This window comes from Xenia sp. Carnegie-2017, unplaced genomic scaffold, assembly GCF_021976095.1.
Source record: "Xenia sp. Carnegie-2017 unplaced genomic scaffold, XeniaSp_v1 HiC_scaffold_71, whole genome shotgun sequence".
NCBI lineage: Eukaryota > Metazoa > Cnidaria > Anthozoa > Malacalcyonacea > Xeniidae > Xenia > Xenia sp. Carnegie-2017.
The window spans coordinates 135,497-150,289 of record NW_025813539.1 but is presented as its reverse complement, the minus strand read 5'-3'; the positions used below and the strand labels follow the sequence as shown (position 1 = coordinate 150,289).

Below are 14,793 nucleotides of genomic sequence, written 5' to 3'. Positions count from 1 at the left end.
AAACAGAAGTTTGCGGTGCGCGGTCTGTTACGATGAAATGAGGAGAGTTTAATGTATTTGTTTAATCTATTTAGCTAGCTAAATGATTTTAGAGACCTATGGTCTGATTGACCAATTGGAAAATCGGTCATATTACTAAGTACTATTTAATGCCTGACTGCCCTTCCCCACCTCACCTCACCCCCAACGGTAAAATACTTTTGCATTACACAGATTATATCGCTTCAAATTTCAAACTCTATATTTTGCCATAGCATTATTTTCTGACTTTAATATTCCACGTGAGAAACATTTTTTACAATGTTTTCTTTACAGAGCTTTCATCGTTACTTTCCAGCACATTGCTATCGGATTCTTTGCCATCTCCTTTACTGGCTTCATCCTCAGTCTTTTCCTTTAACTTTTCTTCTGTATGATCTTGATAGCTATAAAAAACAGATGATATAAATCATACAACAGCATAGATAAAGCAATTTTGCCCACGTAGAAGCCGAATCGTTAATACGCATTTAATAAACATGACAACGAATATTTCAACATCTTGTGATGTCATCTTTAGTACAGCTGTAAGGCTGGAAAAATTGCTTTGAGGGAACTATTTCCAGTTTTAGTAAAACACTACTAAAAATAGCACTTGAAGTTTAGAAAAAATATAAATAGTTTAAGTCACAATGAGCTACTTTAGCGGAAGATGAAACTTCGTAGTCACCCATAAAGCGACCCCACAAAGTGACGGACTAACGGTAACGTAGTAACGTACTTGCAAACAAAGTTATTCACAGCAACGAGCATTTAATGCGATGATATTACACAAGATACTAGCTTTAAAGACGTATAATAAAATAAGAGGTTTAATAAAACATCTATTTTTAATTCATCTGTCTCTCATTACTGTTATTTTATAAAAGAAACAAAAGATGTTTAATGTTACATGTTTGTAAATGTAGATCGTCCAGGTTAGTATAGTCCTGAGAAAGACTATTTTTGTTGTTGTTGACTGACGTTTCGACAACCTTAGCGGTAGTCATCTTCATTTGACTCTGAAGATGACTACCGCTAAGGTTGTCGGAACGTCAGTCAACAACAAAAAAAACAATCGTTAAGGAGGGGGGGGGAGGGGTGAGGAGTCTTGTTTGCAATGGGGAAGTAAAGAAAGGATTCATACTTGCTATTTATATTTCAACTAACAATGCTTTATGTTACAATTAGATTTACAATTAGATTCATTCTAATTTATTAGAATGAATCTTTCCAAGACTCTTTGCTTTTAAAAGGCTGTCCTGAAGACCGTGATGAGGCCATCACTTTTCCAATCTTATTGGATGCTTTGATGTTGTTAATTTGAGCCTGGAACTCTTCCCAAATAGAAACTCAGTGACTGGTCCCTGTGGTGAGCAAATAGATGCTAATTCCTTATTTAAACAAGGTTTTACAGCTTGTCTCCGATGCATAGACAATTGATGGGTAGCATGACCAAGCAATGCCAGAGCAGCAATATTTATAGTTAGCAGTTTACCTGTATTCAAATCAGCTGTACCCGAATTGGGTTTGAGCAACAACTCAGCTGAATGTGCGAGGGCTGTGCTTGCTTGTGGATCGCGCGCACTCTCACGTGACTCATTGCAAGCAATAATCAATGATGAATAAGAATCCTGTGGGGACTCGATCATCACCCCTTTTGATACAACACTTTAAAATTTCAATACAATAATACAAATGTTTAGGTCATCAGGTCATATATAGATGGCTATGTTGCAGAGATACATGGAAAAGCAGTCATTGACTCAAGATTTGTATTGTCAAATAGATAACACACGCTTTCCGAGCTCGTAAAATTGAAGTTGTAGTGGGCATCTCTAGCTGGTAGGGAGAGTCGACGAAGAAGAGCCAAAACTATCAACAAAAAAATTGTATACATGAAAGATCTACAATGTTTAACCAGTAGAAAATCATGAAAAAACTTTCTAGAAAGGGACAAGGAACTAAGGGATGATCGAATAGGAGAAAAAGTAGGAATGAATTGCTCAGGAGTGTGGGACAGGGGGTGCATATCTCTCCTAGCAAATGCTGAAAGAGACGCAGGAGGGTGCCGATTTGCTTTAAGTAAGCAATCATGGATTCAAAGATAGATGCGGAATGAAAAAATGGTTCCGTTTTTAAGTCGCTGTGCTAGATAACACAGTGAATGACAGTTGTAAGTGGATACGTATGGAAACTTTGCCTCCAGAATAGTTCTCTTGATAAGTAATACCGCACTGACACAGTGTTCCGTTAGAAATAATAAGTAAAGACCATTATAGTAAAGGATTTTTGTTGCAAGAAAAGGCAGTGAAATTGTTCAACGTTAGAAACACAATCAAATAGACTAAATCTATCAACTTAATAAGTTCTTACTCCGAAAAGTTTCCCCTTTAAAGCAAATGAAGATGTCGTGATGAGCGAATCCGGTATAGTGTAAAGGGCTTCTTTAGTGCATAGTTATAAAATATCTTACATAATATCTTTTTTTCCATTACCTTTAGTATGTCTCCCTCTGGTCAAGTGAATGAACTATTCCACTTCACAACAAACATTAATCTGTCAAAGTTGGTTTCTGTCCAAGTTTTTGTCGGTGCTCAAACAGTAAATAATTTGAGGAAAATGAGGTAAAATTATTCTACAAATTTTCAACTGAATTATGTGATAAATGATCGAGTATTGGCGTTGATGGATTGTTCAAACTGGTACAAAAAATCTTTACATTAAGCTTTTCGTCAGTATTGAAAAAACATCATAACTCCTGGAGAGCCATTGCAATGTATGGACTACGAAAATGCTTCGATTGTAAAATATGTAAAAAGTTCGATGTAATATTAAAGTTTATAAATTTTGTGTTCAAGTTATGACAAGAAAATTTAAGTTTATGTTCTTCAAAGATCATTTTTAAGAATTTTCGTTTCCATCATGCTTACATTGCGTGCGAAGACTGGGCTCTAGTGGCATAAAAACTTCCACAGACGTAGACTTTCAATTTTTTGATTCACTGGCACAGTACAGGAAATATACAGTACGTCCAGTTCGCTGTGAAACTTTCTGTTTATTTAATTAGATTACTGGCTGTCGTTAGTTATTTCATAATTCCTATTGTGTCATTATGGTAATCACATGCGCGACACGAAAAAATTCAATAGAATGGCTGTACTGTATATTTAGTATACTGTCTCAATGGTTGAACATAATAAAAGGCCTGAGATCTATTGGCCAAATTTCATTTTTTTACCCTACTAAAAAAAACACGTATCTTCTTCGGTTCGCTACATATCACTTCATGTTTCCTTTTTACGTAAAGCTACTTTTTTATCATTTCCTGGGTTCTACCTGGTAGTTACCATATGATGCCAAATTATGATTTATATAAGTTCGTTTGTATAATTGTACTTTGGTTATCTCTTTTTAAAATATGCAATTTACAAATAATAATATTTTATCTTAGTAATACCGTTGAACTAAAATACATGCAACGCTGCCAGCAGTAAGAAATATTTGTCGTTAACAATGTGTGAAACACTGCTAACGATAAATATTTGTTCACTCAAGGAAGAACAGTCAAAACCAAGAAAGAAAAACACGTAAACGATTAAACATGCTCGCTAAAAAACAACAAAAGTGTATGTAAAAGATATTTTACGAAGACATTGAACATTTGTTTGGCTGATAGTATAGCAAGAAAAACACATCAAACATATAAATGTTGTTGTAGTTTCGCATTTTAATAAAAACTATACCCCCGAAACACCTTTTTTTGTTTTTCATACTTTTTTGAATCAACACCGGTTGCTTTGTAATTTTCTCTACAAAAAAGCAGCAGTTAAAACAATTCACTCGCCGAGACAGAATCGTTAAACAAACAAAGACGCGTCTGGGATAAAATCTCGCGTGTTTGGATGTAAAATTTAACTTCGTTTGGTTATTAGGATTATCTACTACAGCTAGTGTTTCATGTATCATAGTTCAACGAGTAAAACGCAGGTATGTTATCTAGAATATTAATAATATCGTGAACAGGTTTGGTTCAGTCCCATTAAGATTTAAAGTCTCGTAAAGCATATGTACATTCAGTACCGACCTCGAGTAACATGACTTGACTCGCGAGTATCGAATGGCGAGTGACTCGCGAGTCACTCGAGAGGGACGAGTTGCGAGATGAGCTCACTCGCGATGCAGTTGCGAGTCACTCTCGAGTGTGAGAAGTTTGCGAGTGAATAAGTGACTCGCTGTTTCCGAGTGAATAAATAACTCGCAAGAATTTCTTTCTCCAGTATTTGAAATCGACAAACATAATCTTAAGTGTAGTGACAAGAAAAATTCGTTCAACATTTTGAAGGCAACGGTTTTATATCTTTCTATGAAACATGGGAGCAAAACGACTAATCATTTGAAGCAATAACTCGGGCCATAATGACGTTAAAATCTTTTGAATTTTTTTACAAAAGTATTTTAATCACTTTACATTTTTCATGGCACAAAGCCAGAAACGTTACTCGTAAAGCGGTAGAGACCATAGAGAAATGTAAAGTAAACGGCACGCAATCAATGAGTAAATCTAAATAGCGCTCAATTATTTTCTTCTAAAAGTCTTAGATTATGGACACATATAATCTTAGGAAAGAATGCATTAAAAAACGAATATTCTTTAAAGCCAAATATTTAAGAAATGTAGCTATGATGCGACAAGTGTACGTATAATCTTTTGAATTCGATTCTGAAAGAACTTCGTTGACCTGGAGTTTTGGATGTAGTCGCTATTGATATAAAGGCCTTCCTATACACATGGTTTTCCTATGCACGTGGTTTTATATCGTTCTTGCTATTCAATGTTTATGGCCTTTGTCATTAGGTCCGAGATATTGCATCAAATGAATAGTCGTTTTGCTCCAATGTTTCATAAAAAGATATAAAACCGTTGCCTTCAAAATGTTGAACGAATTTTACTTGTCACTACACTTAAGAACCTGGAGAATGAAATTTTTGCGAGTTATTTTATTCAGTCGCAAACAGCGAGTCACTTATTCACTTGCAAACTCACTCAATCACAACTCGTCACTCTCGAGTGACTCGCAATTGACTCGCCCACTCGCCATTCGATACTCGCGAGTCAAGTCATGTTACTCGAGGTCGGTACTGTAGATTCTTAACGATTCTTTCTGCAAACCATTGTCACTGTACCAGAGTAACCTTCATAACCTACATTCATAGGATTATGACATTTACTTTGTTTTACCTTGATTTGACAAATATCGAAACGTCGGTAATGAGCTATCGGCATAACGAAAATCAATATAATCAGACGCTTTCCAACCAAATTTGTCGTTGATCTCATTCTTCAAAGAATCTTCATCATTTTTTCTCTCCTTTACTACAGTCACATACAAATGTGGTTCTGGGTTGAATGTTATCCCGCAATATCCATTTATCCAAGAAAATCTACAAAACAATAATTCTTTATTTAGAACATACATCAAGTAGGAAAGACATTTATTTTTGGTAAACTGTGTGATTTTTACTAAAATATAGCGTAGTATAACAATTGAAATTTCATATTCGCATGTTTTTAAAAGCAAAAAACTTAATAAAAAAACGTTTTTCAGAACAATTAAACACGCGTCAGTCATTGCTTTGAATCATGAGTGCGAGAAATGGTTGAATTCATTCTATATTTTACAGAAAACGTTTGTCGTGCCTAATTACGTAGCTATACTTCACGTCTTTTTAAATGTAAATACAACTTATAATTGAATGTATCTTATGCTTGGACAAGAAACCTTTGCAAGCATTTTTAAAAATTATTTACAAGTCTCAAGTGGATTTTTACTTACTGTTTTAATTTTTCAGTGACGTCTTTGCGAATACGGTAAAAGTCGTCAAGAAATCCTCTGGTGAAATTATGATCAAAATCATCTTCATCAGAATCTTCATCATCAGAATATATTTTGGACATATCGTTCTCACTCAACATTTCAGGAACATCTGAAAGACAAATTTGTTGTTAAAACATAGTTTATACGCCTGTGATTGGTGCAGTAACCTGCGCCTGAAAAAACGAACTTGCCACGAAAATGCTTTGATTGTCAAATATGTAAAACGTTCGATGTAATATTAAAGTTTGTAAATTTTGTGTTCAAGTTATGACAAGAAAATTTAAGTTTATGTTCTTCAAAGATCATTTTTAAGAATTTTCGTTTCCATCATGCTTACATTGCGTGCGAAGACTGGGCTCTAGTGGCATAAAAACTTCCACAGACGTAGACTTTCAATTTTTTGGTTCACTGGCACAGTACAGGAAATATACAGTACGTCCAGTTCGCTGTGAAACTTTCTGTTTATTTAATTAGATTACTGGCTGTCGTTAGTTATTTCATAATTCCTATTGTGTCATTTTGGTAATCACATGCGCGACACGAAAAAATTCAATAGAATGGCTGTACTGTATATTTAGTATACTGTCTCAATGGTTGAACATAATAAAAGGCCTGAGATCTATTGGCCAAATTTCATTTTTTTACCCTACTAAAAAAAACACGTATCTTCTTCGGTTCGCTACATATCACTTCATGTTTCCTTTTTACGTAAAGCTACTTTTTTATCATTTCCTGGGTTCTACCTGGTAGTTACCATATGATGCCAAATTATGATTTATATAAGTTCGTTTGTATAATTGTACTTTGGTTATCTCTTTTTAAAATATGCAATTTACAAATAATAATATTTTATCTTAGTAATACCGTTGAACTAAAATACATGCAACGCTGCCAGCAGTAAGAAATATTTGTCGTTAACAATGTGTGAAACACTGCTAACGATAAATATTTGTTCACTCAAGGAAGAACAGTCAAAACCAAGAAAGAAAAACACGTAAACGATTAAACATGCTCGCTAAAAAAAACAAGCAAAAGTGTATGTAAAAGATATTTTACGAAGACATTGAACATTTGTTTGGCTGATAGTATAGCAAGAAAAACACATCAAACATATAAATGTTGTTGTAGTTTCGCATTTTAATAAAAACTATACCCCCGAAACACCTTTTTTGTTTTTCATACTTTTTTGAATCAACACCGGTTGCTTTGTAATTTTCTCTACAAAAAAGCAGCAGTTAAAACAATTCACTCGCCGAGACAGAATCGTTAAACAAACAAAGACGCGCGTCTGGGATAAAATCTCGCGTGTTTGGATGTAAAATTTAACTTCGTTTGGTTATTAGGATTATCTACTACAGCTAGTGTTTCATGTATCATAGTTCAACGAGTAAAACGCAGGTATGTTATCTAGAATATTAATAATATCGTGAACAGGTTTGGTTCAGTCCCATTAAGATTTAAACTCTCGTAAAGCATATGTACATTCAGTACCGACCTCGAGTAACATGACTTGACTCGCGAGTATCGAATGGCGAGTGACTCGCGAGTCACTCGAGAGGGACGAGTTGCGATTGAGCGACTCACTCGCGATGCAGTTGCGAGTCACTCTCGAGTGTGAGAAGTTTGCGAGTGAATAAGTGCTCGCTGTTTCCGAGTGAATAAATAACTCGCAAGAATTTCTTTCTCCAGTATTTGAAATCGACAAACATAATCTTAAGTGTAGTGACAAGAAAAATTCGTTCAACATTTTGAAGGCAACGGTTTTATATCTTTCTATGAAACATGGGAGCAAAACGACTAATCATTTGAAGCAATAACTCGGGCCATAATGACGTTAAAATCTTTTGAATTTTTTTACAAAAGTATTTTAATCACTTTACATTTTCATGGCACAAAGCCAGAAACGTTATTCGTAAAGCGGTAGAGACCATAGAAATGTAAAGTAAACGGCACGCAATCAATGAGTAAATCTAAATAGCGCTCAATTATTTTCTTCTAAAAGTCTTAGATTATGGACACATATAATCTTAGGAAAGAATGCATTAAAAAACGAATATTCTTTAAAGCCAAATATTTAAGAAATGTAGCTATGATGCGACAAGTGTACGTATAATCTTTTGAATTCGATTCTGAAAGAACTTCGTTGACCTGGAGTTTTGGATGTAGTCGCTATTGATATAAAGGCCTTCCTATACACATGGTTTTCCTATGCACGTGGTTTTATATCGTTCTTGCTATTCAATGTTTATGGCCTTTGTCATTAGGTCCGAGATATTGCATCAAATGAATAGTCGTTTTGCTCCCATGTTTCATAAAAAGATATAAAACCGTTGCCTTCAAAATGTTGAACGAATTTTACTTGTCACTACACTTAAGAACCTAAAGAATGAAATTTTTGCGAGTTATTTTATTCAGTCGCAAACAGCGAGTCACTTATTCACTTGCAAACTCTCACACTCGCTCAATCACAACTCGTCACTCTCGAGTGACTCGCAATTGACTCGCCCACTCGCCATTCGATACTCGCGAGTCAAGTCATGTTACTCGAGGTCGGTACTGTAGATTCTTAACGATTCTTTCTGCAAACCATTGTCACTGTACCAGAGTAACCTTCATAACCTACATTCATAGGATTATGACATTTACTTTGTTTTACCTTGATTTGACAAATATCGAAACGTCGGTAATGAGCTATCGGCATAACGAAAATCAATATAATCAGACGCTTTCCAACCAAATTTGTCGTTGATCTCATTCTTCAAAGAATCTTCATCATTTTTTCTCTCCTTTACTACAGTCACATACAAATGTGGTTCTGGGTTGAATGTTATCCCGCAATATCCATTTATCCAAGAAAATCTACAAAACAATAATTCTTTATTTAGAACATACATCAAGTAGGAAAGACATTTATTTTTGGCAAACTGTGTGATTTTCACTAAAATATAGCGTAGTATAACAATTGAAATTTCATATTCGCATGTTTTTAAAAGCAAAAAACTTAATAAAAAAACGTTTTTCAGAACAATTAAACACGCGTCAGTCATTGCTTTGAATCATGAGTGCGAGAAATGGTTGAATTCATTCTATATTTTACAGAAAACGTTTGTCGTGCCTAATTACGTAGCTATACTTCACGACTTTTTAAATGTAAATACAACTTATAATTGAATGTATCTTATGCTTGGACAAGAAACCTTTGCAAGCATTTTTAAAAATTATTTACAAGTCTCAAGTGGATTTTTACTTACTGTTTTAATTTTTCAGTGACGTCTTTGCGAATACGGTAAAAGTCGTCAAGAAATCCTCTGGTGAAATTATGATCAAAATCATCTTCATCAGAATCTTCATCATCAGAATATATTTTGGACATATCGTTCTCACTCAACATTTCAGGAACATCTGAAAGACAAATTTGTTGTTAAAACATAGTTTATACGCCTGTGATTGGTGCAGTAACCTGCGCCTGAAAAAACGAACTTGCCTCACAAAAAATTATAATGGACTCCGTCGATTTCGACATATGAGGGTTCCACGAAGTGGAACATCCTGGTTACTTAAATTATAGTGAAGGCAGCTGACCAGACTACAATCACTCGTACCTTTCACGCAACTACAACGCTGATATCAGCGTGACACATTGTGACAAGGCTGCAACATTGCAGATGCAGATACAGTCCATCCGAGGACATAGTTTCCTCTACCAAATTTCCCTCACATGGCTTTGGTCAACCCGGGCTAGGTTTACAGACACATTGCCAGATGTGCCACGAGCCGGGATTGAACCCCGCGCCGTCTGGCTTGCAACTCACGCAATTAACCATTCAGCAACCCGCCCCGTCCCATTTTGTACGTAAATGTACTTATTTCTGTGATATTGGCAGAGTACCATATTTTTGCAATTATCATGCAAAAACGATGACTTTACATTTTTTAACCATTTTATTAAAAAACTTAAAAACTTAAACAAAGCAAGAAAATCACACTCTTTTTTTAACTTATCGTTACATTTAAAACTGATTTTTTACTAATTACATTACAAATTATCGTGAAGTAATTAAATGCACCTGTAACTCTGTGTACATATCTAACAGGCTGGTTGTAGCTACATGTCATTCTAACTGATTATGATTTAAAATAAAGCAAAATAAAACAATAGCAGTATTGTATCTTGTTCATAAGAACATATTTGTGCAAGATAATTACGGATAAAATAAAATATAAGAAATACCTTCTTTTGCCTTTATAAAACCAGCTAAAGATGTGATGCATTCAGCATCAGGAGCTTCACATGACAGCATTTCTACAACTTATATTTTAAAAAGTGTCAGTAAGACAAGATTCATAGAACAAGACGCAAACTAAGGCGTACACTTTGCACAAGTGATTAAACCATTTCAGTATTTGTATGGCCTTATCCAAACATAGGGAAGCATGAATGTTGCAAAATTGAGCCATGTGATTTTTATGCTTTTGTTATGATGAGCAACTTTCCTAATTGGTCAATCAGGCCATTTAAACAAATCAAAACCCTTTAGTTGTAGTTTTATAAAATAAAAAAAACCCAGAAGGATAGTGTTGCAAGTAATATATAATTAACTGGAAGTATGAAAGCTAAATTCACCCAAATAACATTGCTAAATTTTCCCAAACCCATAAATATGTAAAGTTTTGTCAACAACAAAGCCAAAATATTGGCAAAACTTCTTTCTCTAATACCTATATGTTGCATAATGTATCAATCATAATCTTCTTTGCATATATATTTCGAATTGTTTCTAAAATGATGACTTGTATCGTTGAATGATTACAGATTTACATTTTGTCTCTCATTGCAGGGGCCATTAAGCAGAATAATGATTCAGTGATGTTTGACAGCTCGTCACTTAAAAGGGGCAAACATTATTTGCTATAAAAATAAATATTCATTCATGATGTTCTAAATATATACAAATGTAGTCTTCCTTTTATGCACATTAAAACCAGTGATAGCAAATTTAAAAGCTAGCCATAATAAATAATGCAAGTCTACATGCTGTCCATGATCTTTCATCAAAGAGAATACCTCTTCATGGTGATCTGAGAAGTTGTGGATCTTACAAACATTCTTGCTTTAATACTGAACATTTTAAAAATGTCTTTTTAACACTAAGTTTGAATTGAAGTAAGTAGATACTAGTTTAAATTGTTTTATTGGTAGTATGAATTATAAGGAATAGCTATGTAATATTGTTTGTATAAAAATATGTACTTATAGTATTAGTTATATGGTTTTTTATTAATTAAAACCTTTGTAATTTAACCATATCTGTTACAAAAAAAGTTCACGTTTAATGAATACAAATATAAATTCAAATACTACCGTGAAATTGGCAAGACATTGGGCACCACAATCAACACAACATTCATCACAACAATCATCACCACATTCAACAAAAATTTATCATTCAAAATGATAAATCGAAAAATCGTCTTTAAAACACGTTTTCCATCAAATAAAACAGTAAAAAACAATTCTTAACTGTTTATTACTATTTTACTGTTCTTAAACATCACAAAAAATGTATAAAAGTCAAGAAATTGAGGAAAACACAAAGATTTATATTAGAGTGTACTTTCCATTTCTCTTAATTAGCCTATAATTTAAAAAATAAACGGTAGAATTTTTTTAAACATATCCAAAATCTGGACAGGGTTCAAAAAAATAAGTTGTATAAAACAATCGACATAGTTAGATGACACGAATGAGCGTAGTATGAGCTTATATAATTAAGTTGAGAATTTCAAGTCATTACTAAACAAAGGCCTGTAAATAAAAAACTACACGGTAGAATTTTTTTAAACTTGGCCATATTGTAGATATTCTTACTGTCTATTACATATGCAAAATCAGTTTATACCAGAGTACATTCTCAAGGAATATTATTCCTTTTATATTTTTGTGCACTCTCCAGATTTTGGATAGGTTATAGACAATAAGAATATCTACAATATGGCCAAGTTTAAAAAAATTCTACCGTGTAGTTTTTTATTTACAGGCCTTTGTTTAGCAATGACGACTTTTAAAGACGATTTTTCGATTTCTCATTTTGAATGATAAATTTTAGTTGAATGTGATGTGTTCCCAATGTGGTGCCAATTTCACGGTAGTAATTCAAATTCAAGTCCAATTATTGATGTCTATACCATCAAAGCTTTTGTTCATATGTTATTTAATGGTATTTTAAAGAACTTAGCGTTTTTACCTCGGTAAATATCCTTATTAATTAAAATTTAGAGTTATAAAACACTCATTTTACATGTTCAGCTAACCTAAAAGAGAAATAATCTATACTTCAAGCATACAAATCGACATCCGCAAACATATTCAATGTCGATAATAAATGCTTAGAAATCATCTGTAGACATGACTACACAGATAAATACTACATTCTACATATTTCGCTGTGAAAATCGTTGATGTTTACGCGCAAAAGGTTTTAAAACACAATTACGTAGCATTGCATGGAAAGCATTTCCTTCAATTTTTTGTCGCATATTACTAGTATAACCAAACCGAAAGCACAATTTGATACTTCAAACTTCCTCGTTAAATTCGTTACATATAAATACAAAAATGTCAAAACTGAGGGATTCAAGAAAGGGTAGAAGGATTTATCTTCCAACATATCCAACACAGACTGTTTCCCAAGCAATTTCTCGCGAATTTCTCTGCTAATGTTTTGATCATTTGTTCAGGCTTAATTTTTATCGCCAATCGCAAAAGAGATACAAAAGTAGGATTTAGGATGACATAGAATAGAAATATAATTACATACCTGAGTCCAATATAAATAACCTGAAAAAATTATGAAATATTTCACGAAATCAATATCGATAAGCGATGTCTACGACCGACCTCTAAGTGACAATTGACATAATATGTCCCACAAATCCTGTTTCGTTCCAGTTTGGCGAGTTATGATTAAACCAATCAGAATTCTATTTGTGTTTGTTTACAATTTTCGTTTTTGACCAATCATGGTTTCGTAAAATTGGACGAGCACCACGTGTGACCCCATGATTCTTTAGCAAAATATTCTCTCCAATTATTGCTTTGGCAGTTCTGGCAGTCAGGATATTTTACATAAAAAGTTTCAAATATCGCAAATACAAAAGACAAGCATTTTCTAAAAAATCTCGGCTCGCACGAGCATCCCATCGCAAGACTGCTTCAAAATCCGTTTGCAAAGTTCGCATGTTAAGTATGTAATAACGAAGCTCCGGAGAAGTTTAGCACTCAACCAGTGTTGCCAGATCGTGAACAAAGTTATAGTGCATGTACATAATGAGATTGGTGGTCGCAATAACTTTGTTTGGACTTTCCTCGTGCCAATTTATAGTATTTGCTTAGACATGCAATTATTCATCTTGTCATCTCTGTTGTAAAAACTACCACTACCAGCTTGTAATTGATTATGTTAAATCTGCCACGATAACAAACTAATTCGCCCAGATGGGACTTTGGAGATATGGCCATTTTCTCATAGAAATTAGTTGATATTTTGGTGTTCATAGAGGTATGGAATAAACAATGTTGGGCAAATTACATTGGAAATGAAAGGAATAACCTTGTAAGTCCTGCTACAAACTGGCAACTATTTTCAGCATTAGGTTTCTCTTGTATATTGCTCAATAGTCTCAACGTCCCAATCTCTGTTACAATATCAATCTTTCTACACAAGCTGTTTACTGCTTAAAAACTAAATTACAAAGTATGATTTAATATCCTTTTTATAAATATGATATAGTTGCTATGTTCAACAGAAAACATAATGAATACAAATAAAAATAGAATGTAATAATGATAGAGATACTAGATAATAGTAAGCGTGCACAATGCTAAATTATTATTCTGAAGTTATATTATTTTATTAACATTACATCCGTCAGTGTGTCCAAAGCTGTTTCACAGTTTCTGAGCTTCATCAGTGTTTTTGTGAAACTGTCTAAACTTACTGTATGTATGGCAATTAAATTGCCTGAATTTTTAGCAAATCTATTCTCTTGTTTTCCTAAGGTTTGCCTTCTTTTGTTGAAAATGTTCCATTTTAATGATTTTCTTGTCAAGTCATAAATTTCGTGAGTATTAACTCGGACAATACCATTAACAATGCAAAATCTATTTCTCATTATAAATGTCGACTACAGTGCAAAGTTTAGTTGTAACTTTTATATTGAGTTAGGATGTATTGTAGATATTTTCAAATATTATAATGCAGGTCCTCACTGAAAAACACTTAAGTAATGTCGTATCTTGGAATAAATATAAATATAAAAAAAATAAAGATATAAATATCTAAGTTGTTTTGCCAGGTCTTAATTTCAAATAAAATTCCTCAAAATTCAAACAGAAACACGAAAAGCCTTGATAACCGTAGGCCAGACTTCAAACTAACATAAAAACTTATTAAATTGTAATTGTGTTGTTGCAGCAAATTTAGAAACATAGCTGTAACCAATTTTTTGTAGTTGGCAATTCCCATAAGGAACATCAAATGGATTGAGAGCATGCAGAACATCCAGCAATCAAAAGTCGGAACCGAAACAATTGGACGCGACAAATCGGATTGTGTGAACGGGTCTTTATAGCTACTTTTTAATTTTAAAATCGAAGATCTGTCCTGCTTATAAATATATATTTATTACTTCTCTGAAACATTTCTATGCATAATGTTCACGGCTATCGAAAAACTTTAAACTTAAAACAAGGATTAAAGCTTAATGAATGACATCGTCAAAAAAAAGAAAGATTCCTTATCATCACTCTTAATTTTTAACTCGAAGTAAAAACAAGAGGGTTGAATATTGGAAATAGCTTCTTTGTATGTTGATGGAAAATATAATTAGAACACAA

General features: G+C 33.5%; 1 protein-coding gene across 2 annotated transcripts; it reads right to left on the bottom strand.

Annotated features, from left to right (window-relative positions):
- Positions 1 to 217: 217 nt before the first annotated feature.
- LOC124459239 lies at positions 218 to 12,810 on the bottom strand. Of its 2 annotated transcripts, none has more exons than XM_047008749.1 (7): positions 12,716 to 12,810; positions 10,129 to 10,206; positions 9,149 to 9,299; positions 8,554 to 8,756; positions 5,856 to 6,006; positions 5,261 to 5,463; positions 218 to 425 (listed from the first exon to the last, which is right to left on the bottom strand). In XM_047008749.1, exons 2-7 carry the CDS (start codon positions 10,196 to 10,198, stop codon positions 397 to 399), a joined length of 807 nt encoding a protein of 268 aa, XP_046864705.1. In that variant the 5' UTR covers positions 10,199 to 10,206; positions 12,716 to 12,810; the 3' UTR covers positions 218 to 396. The 2 variants fall into 2 exon arrangements, with proteins under 2 accessions (XP_046864705.1, XP_046864702.1); XM_047008746.1 differs by lacking the exon at positions 12,716 to 12,810 and adding an exon at positions 11,260 to 11,300.
- Positions 12,811 to 14,793: the final 1,983 nt, after the last annotated feature.

Bases quoted from the DNA above. Each gene is read 5' to 3' on its own strand.
- LOC124459239 (XM_047008746.1), bottom strand. The intron at 6,007-8,553 runs GTAAAACAAAGT...TTTGTCTTTCAG, and splicing joins TCGATATTTGTCAAATCAAG to ATGTTCCTGAAATGTTGAGT. The intron at 426-5,260 runs GTAAAACAAAGT...TGTTTTTTATAG, and splicing joins TCGATATTTGTCAAATCAAG to CTATCAAGATCATACAGAAG.